The sequence below is a fragment of the Hipposideros armiger genome, unplaced genomic scaffold (assembly GCF_001890085.2).
Source record: "Hipposideros armiger isolate ML-2016 unplaced genomic scaffold, ASM189008v1 scaffold_82, whole genome shotgun sequence".
NCBI classification, from domain to species: Eukaryota; Metazoa; Chordata; class Mammalia; order Chiroptera; family Hipposideridae; genus Hipposideros; species Hipposideros armiger.
This window is the reverse complement of record NW_017731432.1, coordinates 3,590,277-3,601,990: the sequence shown is the minus strand read 5'-3', so window position 1 is coordinate 3,601,990 and position 11,714 is coordinate 3,590,277. Positions and strand designations below refer to the sequence as shown.

The 11,714-nt window shown below is 41.0% G+C and overlaps 1 protein-coding gene across 1 annotated transcript in view; it reads right to left on the bottom strand.

Annotated features, from left to right (window-relative positions):
• KLF17 (KLF transcription factor 17) overlaps window positions 1-4,519 on the bottom strand; it is a 7,661-nt gene extending 3,142 nt beyond the window's left edge. Inside the window, exon 1 of the mRNA XM_019643698.1 lies at window positions 4,457-4,519. Within this exon, the coding sequence (XP_019499243.1) occupies window positions 4,457-4,516 (60 nt within the window). The 5' untranslated portion in view covers window positions 4,517-4,519. The remainder of the gene's footprint in view (window positions 1-4,456) is intronic.
• Between the last annotated feature and the right edge of the window lie 7,195 nt (window positions 4,520-11,714).

Genomic DNA, 11,714 nt, shown 5'->3' with positions numbered 1-11,714 from the left:
AAAAAAAAAAAAGACAAGGATGTCCACTTTCACACTTCTATTCAACATTGTATTGGCAGTTCTAGCAGAGCAATTAAGTAAGAAAAATAAATAAATAAAAGGTATCCAAACTGAGAAAAAAGTAAAACTATCTCTATTGTCAAATACAATCTTGTATGTAGAAAATCCTGAACTTACACATACCCTGACACAACCCTGTGAGAACTGATAAACAAATTTAGCAAAGTAGCAGGATACAAATTCAACACACAAAAATCACTTGTTTCCATACCCTGACAATAACAAATCCAAAAAGGAAATCAGAAAAACAATTCAATTTATGATATTGAAAGGAACTGAATACTTAGAAATAACCAAAGAAGTTAACTCAATCATTAAAACTACAAATTAAAGAAGACTTAAGTAAATGGAAAGACATGTTCATGGATTAAAGGACTTAACAGTTATGATGTCAATGTTACCCAAAGCAATCTATAGATTCAATACAACCCTTTTGGCAAAAATAGAAAAATCCACCCAAAAATTACTATGGAATCTCAAGGATCCCCAAATAGCCAAAACCAATCTTGAAAAAGGACAAAACTGGAAAATTCACACTTCCTGATTCAAAACTTACTACAAAGCTACAGTAATCAGGACAGTATGATATTGGCATTAAGGACAGATCTATAGACCAAAAGAAACAGAGCCCAGAAGCAAAGCAAACCCTCACATTTATGGTCAAACGATTTTCAAACAAGGGTGGCAAGACTATTCAATGGGGAAAATTTTTTTCAATAAATAGTGCTGACATAACTGGATAGCCACATAGATTTCTTAGATATGACACTGAAGACAGAGGCAACAAAGGAAAAAATAGACAAAATTAGACTTCATCAAAAATTTTAAATTTTGTGCATAAAAGTATACTATCAGCAGTATAAAGGCAACCAACAGAATGGGAGAAAACTTTTGCAAATCACACATCTGATAAGAGACTAATATCCAGAATATATTAAAAACTCCTAAAACTTAACAGAAAAATGAAACAACCCAATTCAAAAACAATAAAGGATTGACTAGACATTTCTCAAAACACATACAAATAGGCAATAAACACCTGAAAAGATGCTGAACATCACTAATCATTAGGGAAATGCAAATCAAAACCACAATGAAATACTACTTCACACCCATTAAAATGACAATTATATAAAAAAAAAGTGTTAGCAAGATGTGAAGAAACTGGAATCCTTGTGCACTTGGGAATGTCAAATGAGCAGCCACTATGGAAAATAGTATTGCAGTTCAACAAATTAAAAACATGACCCAGCAATTCCACTTCTGGATATATACCTATAAAAATTAAAATCAGGGACTAGAATGAACAGATATTTGTACACCCGTGGTCAAAGCAGCATTTTTCACAATAGCCAAAATGTGGAAGCAACCCAAGTGTCCATCAACAGGTGAATAGATAAACAAATAGGATATATACACAATAGAATATTTATTCGGCCTTAAAATGGAGAGATAGAAAGTAGAATGGTGATTGCCAGGGACTGGGGGAGAAGAGAGGAGATTGGGAAGTCACTGTTTAATGGTTAAGGAGTTTCAGTTTGGGAAGAGGAGAAAAGTTCTGGAGATGGATGGTGGTGACAATTGCCCAATAATGTGAATGTGCTTAATCCCACTTAAACATGGTTATAATGATATTTTTATGTTAAGTAGATCTTACCACAATTTTTAAAAATGTTTTTCAAAAGGACACAGAAGGGATCCCCACTGGCCAAATTTGTGAAAATTTGACAATCAAAAGGAACGACGATTGTGGATTTTAATAGATTGACTCTGAAAATTCATGAACCAAAACTGACCAAGGTTAAGCTATTATCCCAGTGTCAGCCATTGTGAATTGAAGTGAAAGCATTTAGTATTTATTCTGTCTTTCCAGTAGGAAACTATTACAAAATCATCAAATAATTCCAGTTGTTTACAGAAGAATACAAACTAACAAATGTAGAAGGAATGGTAGAATTGGAAAATCATTATTTTACAACTCCAAATAAAACTTGTGATCAAGGAAAAAATATTTGGTTGAAACCAGTAGGTGAATGACTGCTAGGGAACTGGTCATTTGGATGCATCCAAGGTAACATTACACAGATTACTTTCTGACAGCAGGCTAAAGGTAAGTTTGAATAGAGACCAATCAGGCTTTTTGCTACCTTAATTCAAAGACCAAGCCTAGCGTCACCAAATGTGGAGAACCAGATGAGTCTCCTGATGTAAAGCAAGATGAAGAATACTGTACCTATGAGGGAGTCTTATCAAAAATCAGTAATCCAATTAAGGTTTAAGATCTTAGTCTAATTTAGAGATAATATAAGAGATAGATGATCAAGCTAAATACCATGATAAATCCAAAAGAAGGAGTCTATAAGAAAAAAAATAGGATCATGAAAAAAGGAGTCAGTCAGGAAAAAAGAAAACGATTCTAATTTCAAAGAGATCCAAGGGACATAATAACCAGACGCAGTGTGTGATCTTAAATTGGATCCTGGTTTGAACATATCCGCTGTAAAGGACATTTTAGGGACAATTAGGGGAATTTGAATAAAAATTGCGTTTAAGATTATATGAAGAGATTATCATTAATTTTGATAGATTAGATAATGTTTTGACTATGGAGGAAAAATAATTTTTTTTAATCCTAGAAGGGTTGGGAAAATCCTATGTTTTATTCACCACTATATGCTTAGCATCTAGTGTAAAGTAGGCACATGATAGGTCCCAGATAAATGTCTCTTAGATGGGTATTTCTGGGGTGCTCCCTCCCTCTCAGTCATGGCCCTCTTTTATTTTCCTGATCCTTCCTAAGGCAAACTTCTTTGGAGATGGTGAAACACACCGTCACCGCTACTTTGGCCTTATTATTCCCCCCAAATTCGCTCCAGGCCCCATCTCTCCACAGAACCAGCCTGCATATAGGTCACCAATGACTTCCATATCACTCAGTTCAAAGCCTTGTCAGACTCCTCTTTGCTTGACCTCTCAGGAGCTTCTGAGACTCCTGGCTTCACTCTTCTCGAAATGTTTCCCTCCCTTGGCCTCAGGAACACATTGACACTCTGGCCTAGTTTTTCTGCTTCCCTTCTCTGCAGGTTTTTCTGCTTCCCTTCCTTTGCAGGTTTTCCTCACGCTACTCTCAGGGCAATCTTTCTCATGCTAATGATCCATTTCTGTTTATATTCCAATTATCCTTAAATCAGTAGCCCCAGGGCAGACCTCTCCTGAATCTTCCAGCTGCTTAATGCTCAGTCCATTTGAATAGCCCACAGTCACTTGGGACTACGTCCAATACTCAGGATCGTCCTTACCCACCCACCCCCAATTTAACCCTGGGGTGGGGGCGTGGAGAGGATAATCTATTAATCCTGTTTCTTCTCATCCTTTTCTCTCTCAGAAAATGTCCACTATTCCTCCTTGATTGTATAAGCCAGAAATCCAAATTGTCCTAGATGCATCTCTCTCCACCTAGATCCAAGTAATTACCAAGCTGTTGTGTCTACCTCCAAAACATCTCCATCTCCACGCTCATCTCTCTCGTTAGGCCGCCATTTTAATTCCTGCTCGGATTATCACAACAGCTAACTATTGCCTGTAACTCTGCCCACATACACCAGGGTACTCTTTAAAAAATTAAAAAAAAAAAATTCAACTCTAATTGTGACTGGTCATGGTTAAATTCATCAATGACTTCCTACTGCTCTGGGAATGACCAACTCAAGCCTCGCATGACCACGATGGTGCGGGGGCCTCTGCCTCCCCTCCCCTGGCGCCACTCCTCCGTCACTCTTGGGCCTTTAGTCTCATAGTCCATCTTTCACTTCCCCCAAGGTGGAGGCATACGGTCTCTGATCTCAGGCCCTACAAACCCTTTACCAAACCAGTTCTCCAGTCCCAGACCAAATCCGAAGCTGTCTTCTTGACCTCCTGAATCAGATCAAACATCTCTGCTATTTGCTCCGTGGCCCCTGTACTTCTCCGTCACAACAATTTGTACTGCTAATCATTCAGCTATTTGTTAATAATAAAATGGTATAGTGTCTTATGGTAAACTCACCGTTGTATTCCCAGGGTCTAGCAAAGGCCTACCACTTAGTAGGGCTCCAATAAATATTAATATTTGGTTTTTTTCCTCCTACCCGCTTCCCGCTAACTTCCTAACTTTGCCTCCTTTCCTCGGTATTCAAATCCCTCTCCTGGAACCTTTTTTACGCCCAACGCCCAGGACAGGCTCTAAGGCTCGGTAAATCTTAATTCGAAAAACGACACACGATTTCGGCCCTCCATCTCCCATCCCTCCCAACCCCTTCCTTCAACTCCTAGGGCCCAGATGTCTGCTTCCCTCCCGTGCCTCAGCCTCTCGGGCCCTAGCTCCCACGCCCTGCCCCGGGGCTGACGCCCGACCCACCTCTGAGAACTGGTGCTGAGCTGCCTGCCACTGGCTCAGCCCCTGGGCCTCCTGCTCCATCTCAGCCTGGGATCCGCTGCACCTCAGGACTGTGCACTGGTGGGTCCAAACCACATCAAAGCAGAGCTGAGCCCCACCGCTGCGGCGTCGCAGGTCAAGTGTCGCGGCACCTCCACGCCATAATCACAGCGCTCGGCTTCTACTTCCCGCCGCGCTGGGGGGGCGGAGCCAAGGCCTGCACCCTTCGACCCACCCAACTGCGGCTGCCCCACCCTGCCGGGTTCAGCCAGCCCAGACTCAGCGTAACCACTAACAGGTCCTCCTCCCTTGACCACTTCATAAGTCTTAGGTCGGCCCCATCCTACCTCACTGAAGTCTGAGCATTTCGGTTTGGCCCAAATGGGGCTGGGGACACCGAGGTTTCAGAGTTCCAGCCAGGCCTTGTTGACCTCTGAGTGGAGAAATGGGGAAGGAGGCTGGAGGGAGTGGCAGATGGGGTGTAGGACCTCTGCAGACAGGACAGCCTCCACTGCCAGCCCACCAGATCAGAACTGTTAGGATAATAAGCTCCCGGAGGCCTGGATCTTCTCCACTAGGCACCTCTGTCCCTTGTGTATACAAACCCCAAACTGGGACCTCGGTGGTACAATGTCGTTATTCTACGATACTTTTCCAGTACCTATTGTGTTGGACACTGCTTTGGAACTAGGGATACAATGACAAACAAGACCGAACAAAGTCCTTGCTTTCAGGAATTTTCATCTTAAATGAGCAGATAAATGAATATAATCAAGTCAATAATTTTAAGTGGTGGTGAGTGCTATGGAAAAAAAAAATGGTGAAATGAAACCAGGAAGAAAAGGTATTTCTTTAAATCCTGAGCAGTGGAGCCAGCTGAAGGAACAGATTTCTGACATTGATGATGCAGTAAGAAAACTATAAAATCAGAGCCATATAAACCCTGTACTGTTCTAGTTGTTTTAATCTGTCTTTTTACATTGGCTTTTGTTTTCTAAACGTTGTTTTCCAAGCTATTGCATATTTGGATTGCAAAAGAATTTGTAAGAAGAATACTTTTTTTTAAGTGTGCATTATTAAAAATGTTCTGAGTGAAAAACAAACAAAAAATAACACAGAAATATGAGCTGAGAACTAAAGGCCTAAAAGGAATCATGCATAGGAAGATCGGAGGGATCTGAGGCAAGAAAGAGCTTGGTTGCCATGCTAGAGGAAAAATAGGACACCCAGGTGACCTCAGTGATATGAGCAAGCAGGAGAGAACGACCTGAGGACAGAGATGGGCAGGGTCTCGAAGATGCTGGACGGTAGTTTGGATTTTATTCTAAGTGTGATAGGAAGCCACTGAAGGATTTTAAGCAGGAAATTGACGTGATATAAGTTTTTAAAATAATCATTGGGTTACTTTGAGGCTTATGGTTATAGTGGACAAGACGGAAGTAGGAACACTAGTTATAAAGCTAAAGGAGCTCTTCAAAAAAAGATGTCAGTATTTGGTGGGGGTTGGTGATGGTGATTAAAGAATATTTTTAAATTAAATATTTTTAAATTAATAAGGGTTGAAATGGTAAAAGGCTGGGAGGAAAAGAGTCATCAAACATGATTCCTAGATTACTGGCTTGAGTAACTGAGCGATGACTGCACCCATTGGGGATATGGGAAAATGGAAAGAGGACAAGCTTTGGAAGCACCTGAAATAAGAATTCCACTTCAGGGCCGATCAAGTGGCTCAGTTGGTTAAGAGCACGAGCTCTGAGCAATAGGGTCGCAGGTTCGATTCCCACATGGGCCAGTGAGCTGTGCCCGAGCTGAACTGCCTCTGAGCTGCCAGCAGGTGGCAGGATGGCTCAACTGGTGAGAGCATGTGCGCCTAACAACAAGGTTGCCAGTTCGACTCCCACCTGGGGTGGTGGGCTATGCCCACAGGCAACTAAGATTGAACTAAGATTTTTTTCTAAAAAAAAATGAATTCCATTTCAGATATGTTGGTACTAAGATGGCTATTAAATATCCTCAGGGAGAGGCTAGGATTGTAAATGTAAGTTTGGGTGTTGTCAGCATAGACATGGTGGTTATAAGGCCATTAGAGTGGATGATATCACCAGGAAGATAGAGAAAAGGACTGAGGACAGAGTGTGGAGACCTCCTACATTTAAGGCCCAGAAGAACAGTATGTTTATCCAAAGAGACTCTAGAAATAACAGCCAGAGAAGTAGGGAGAAAGTCAGGAGACTATATTTCAAGATGCCAGTAGAGGCCCATATTTAAAAGAGGGGCTGTTCAACTGCATCAAATGCTGCTAAGAACCAGATGAGTGCCTGTTGGATTTGGCAAGATGGGGGTCATTGATGACTTTGACAAAAGCAGTTACAGAGGAGATAGAAGCTAATTGGAGGGGGAGAAGAGAACAGGTAGGCGCTGCTGAGATGGAGACACTGAGACACTGCCTATAAACAACTCTTTCAAAGAAGTTTCTTTATAAATGGGGACAGAGAAACGAGGTGGTAGTTGGAAGGGGCATTAAGGGAGGCTGATGGGGATCAGCCAATAAAAACACGTGTGGCTGAGTCTGTGTGTGTGTCTGGGTGACCATATAACTGGGCTTTCTCCAAATTAACTTCTATGTAGAATACAATGTTTATTAAAAGGTCTGTAATAGAAGTATGCTAATGTAAACTTGTACCAATTTTTATGGGGTTTTTTCTTTATTTTTTTATTGAGATATAATTGACATATAACATTATATTAGTTTCAGGTGCACACATAATGATTTGATATTTGTATATTTTGTGAAATGATCACCACAATAAGTCTAGTTAACATCCAACACCACACATAGTTACATACTTTTTTTGCTGTGATGAAAACTTTAAGATGCCTCAATAACTTTCAAATATACAATACAGTATTATTAACTATAGTCACTATGCTGTACATTACATCCCCAGGACTTATTTATCTTATAACTAGAAGTTTGTACTTTATTACCATCTTCACTCATTTCACCCACACCCACCCCCTACCTCTGACAACCACCAATCTGTTCTTTATATGAATTCAGTGTTTTGTTTTGTTTTGTTTTGTTTTAGATTCCACATATAAGTGAGATCATACAATATTGTCTTTCTGTGTCTGGCTTATTTCACTTAATGCCCTCAAGATCAATCCATGTCGTTGTGAATGGCAAGATTTCCTTCTTTTTTATGGCTGAATACTACTCCATTGTGTGTGTGTGTGTGTGTGTGTGTGTGTGTGTGTGTGTGTATTTCTTTATCCATTCATCCATCAACGGACACTTAAATTGCTTCCATATCTTGGCTATTGTAAATAATACAGCAGTGAACATGAGGGTGCATATATCTTTTCGAATTAGTGTTTTCTTTTCCTTCAGATAAATACCCAGAAGTAGAATTGCTAAATCATATGGTAGTTTTATTTTTATTTTTTTGAAGAATCACCATACTGTTTCCATAGTGGCTGTACAAATTTACATCCCCACCAACAGTGCACAAGGGTTCCCTTTTCTCCACATCCTCACCAACACTTGTTTCTTATCATTTTTATTCTAACAGGTGTGAGGTGGTATCTCATTGTGGTCTTGATTTGCATTTCCCTGATGATTAGTGATGTTGAGCATCTTTTCATGTACCTGTTGGCCATCTATAGGTCTTCTTTAAATATTTATTCGGATCCTCTGCTCATTTTTTAATTAGATTTTTTTTCTTTTTTTTTGCTATTGAGTTGTGAGTTCTTTATAATTTTTGGATACTAACCCCTTATCAGAAATATGATTTGCAAATATTTTCTCCCATTCGGTAGGTTGCCTTTTCATTTTGTTGATGGTCTCCAATTTTTTTTTCTTTTTCTTTTTTAAAGATTTTATTGGGGAATTGGGGGAGGGGAATAGTGTTGGGGAATTGGGGAAAGGGAACAGCCGTTGTTGTCCTTCAATCTTAGTTGTGGAGGACGCAGCTAGCTCAGCTCCAAGTCTAGTCGCTATCCGGCTGCCCAACAGCAGCTTGCGACAGCTCAGCTCAAGGTGCCGTGCTCAATCTTAGTTGTGGGGGGTTGGGAGCACAGCCCCCCATCCTATGCGGGAGTTGAACCAGCAACCTTGTTGTTAGGAGCACATGCTCTCACCAGCTGAGCCATCCTGCCGTCTATTGGCAGCTCAGCAGCAGCTCAGCTTGGGTGCAGCTCACTGGCCCATGTGGGAATCAAACTGATGATCCTGTTGCTCAGAGCTCGCACTCTTAACCAACTGAGCCACTCAGCCAGCCCTCCTAATTTTTATGTATTAATAAAACTAAATAAACACAATATCCACAGCAATTGTTTAGAATTTGCACTAACAAAAATTTTTTTAGAGAGGAATATTCTATCACAGACATTATTTAAAATTGATGGCCCAAGGTAATAATGAAAAGCAGACCAATTTTTAGTTGGATTTATTATTTTTAAGCTCGCTACAGATATGCATTCCTTTATAGCCTGCACTTGAGACAGACTGCTGCTTTCCCCTCATTCCTCCCATCTACTAACTTCAGTTTTTTAAATCAAAATGTAATGAGTGTCTACTATAGGCTACTCCCTCTTACTCAGTTTGTGGTCATCTTCTCCAGGGAGCTTTTGCTGTCCCCATCCCACTTCCATGCCTTTTTCTTCCAGGGTGAACAGTAGGGATCAGTTGGAATTCATTTCCATGTGACCACTGACTGTGGTCAGGAAATTTTTCTAAAGGCACCCCATCTGGTTAAGAAGTGAAGTCTGTGCGACAACATGGATGGATCTGAAGGGTATAATGGTAAGTGAAATAAGTCAGACTGAGAAATACAAATACCATATTATCTCACTTATATGTAGAATCTAAAGAACAAAATAAATGAACAAACAAAACAGAAACAGACTCACAGATACAGAGAACAAACTAATGGTTACTAGATGGGAGGGGGCTGGGGGATGGGTGAGAAAGATGAAGGGATTAAGAAATACAGATTAGTAGTTACAAAAGAGTCATGAGGATGTGAAGTACAGCATAGGGAGTATAGTTAATAATATTGTAAAAACTATGTATAGTGTCAGATGGGTACTAGACTTATTGGGGAGATCACTTCATAAATTATATAAATGTCTAACCACTACGCTGTATACCTGAAACTGATATAAAATAATATTGAATGTCAAAATAAAAAAATAGTGACAGGGACATATAGTATAGCATAAGGAATATAGTCAATAATATTGTAATAGCAATGTACAATGTCAGATGGGTAATAGACTTATTGGGACTATCACTTTGTGAGGTATATGAATGTCTGTTCACTATGTTGTTTTGTACACCTGAAACTAATTTAAAATTAAAAAAAGAAGAAGTGAAGTCTGGAGTTAGGGCTTGGGTTTGAATCCCAGCATTGGTTCTGGTTCTCAGATTTGGGGATCTGTGATTTAATCTTGATTGTCATTTTCTTTATTAACCAGCACCTGAGAGGATTAGCTTTGTGATTTATAAATGATCCATTAATTCCATCCATAAACAATCCATTTATTCTATCAGACTCTCCAGGGCAAGGCAGGACAGGACAGAGCCAGCCCCACCCTTCAGCTTTTTAATTTAGAGCCTATTTTCATTGTGAACATCTGGAACACCAGGGGCTCCTGGGGAAGAGGAGCTTACTCTGGGGCCCTGCCTCCTGCCCAACCTAATACTACACCCCATCATCTGTTGACTGTCTTAAAGAAAGATGCCGTAGGCCTGGGAATGACTCAGGGATAGGCATTTCCTCCTGTTTTCCCTGTCACCCCCAGAACCCAAGTCATTCTAGGCTCCAGTCCTGGGTCAATGAGCTGTCCCCTCACCCATTACTCCCAAGGAAAGAGAGGGTCATGAGAATCTCCAACCTGTAACCAGTCAGTCAGAAGCACAGGTAACAACCTGGGCTTACTATTGGCCTCTGAAGTGGGTAGATGGTTGCAGGGGTGTCTCATAGGATTGAACTCTTAACATGTGGAATCTGATGCTGTCTCCAGGTAGATAGTGTCAGAATTGAGTTGAATTGTATGACGCCTTGCTGGTGTTCAAGGATCGCTTAGTGCTATAGGGATGTTACCAGGAATGATGTTTTACCCGGTTCTTGTCTTCTTGAAGGAAAGAATTCAGTCAAGAGACAGAGTTAAACAAGTTACAGAAAAATAAGGTTTATTAGTAAGAAAGTACACTCCGAGACATGGAGCACGCTGACCCAAGAGAAGGAAGCAGCCTCCTTACACTGTGTGAGGGTTTTTATTTCTATGGGTAGAATTGTCTACCCCTCTCCCTCCAGTATCTCTTTTTATTGGCCTGTTCCGTCCTCCCTTCTTTTTTTTTCTTTTAAGAAATTTTATTGGGGAACAGTGTGCTTTTCCAGGACCCATCAGCTCCAAGTTAAGTAGTTGTCTTCAATCTAGTGGTGGAGGGCGTAGCTCCTCGGCCCATGTGGGAATCGAACCGGCAACCTCGGTGTTATGAGCCTGCGCTCTAACCACCTGAGCTAACCAGCCACCCTCCTGTCCTCCCTTCCTGTTCCCAATGTTGTTTCCTAGGACACAAGTATGAACCTATCAATTTCCCATGATTTATTTGAGAAGCTCATTTAAAAAGGGCAAGCTATAATTGTATGGTCCTGAGAAGCAGTATGTACCTGCTAATAAGTGGGATGCTTTCCCTCCATCTCTGGCAGTTTTTTTTCCTTTTTCTAACAACATATCTTCTTAAGTAGGAGCAGCTGCAAGGGGCCTCCTAACCAGGGCTAGCTCCCTCTTTCTCCTGCTAATTTCTGCCTTTCTACCTACTCTACCAGGGAAGCCTCCCCCACATACACACATTGGAATTGGGTCCAGGAACCTGAACGAGTTTGATAAAATGTACATGATGGATGGTTCTTAATGTCTTACTTCCCCATTCTCTCACTGAAGCAGAACCAGTTACTTTGGTAAAAGTTATAATAAAGGTGATTGAGGCTGTACCAGGTGCAACAGCGGCAGAGGGGTGTAGGGTGTATTAGAATGTTCACATCGTCTATTCTCTTCATGAGAAAAGAAAAGCAAATCTTAAAAATCTAATAAACTGGGCCGGTCGAGTGGCGCGATGGTTAAGAACTGGTTTGGGACGCCAGAGAGCCCCGGTTCAGATCCCACATATGAGGGCCAGTGACACTGCCCTCCACAGCTAAGATGCTGAACAACAGCTCAACCTGGAGCTGGG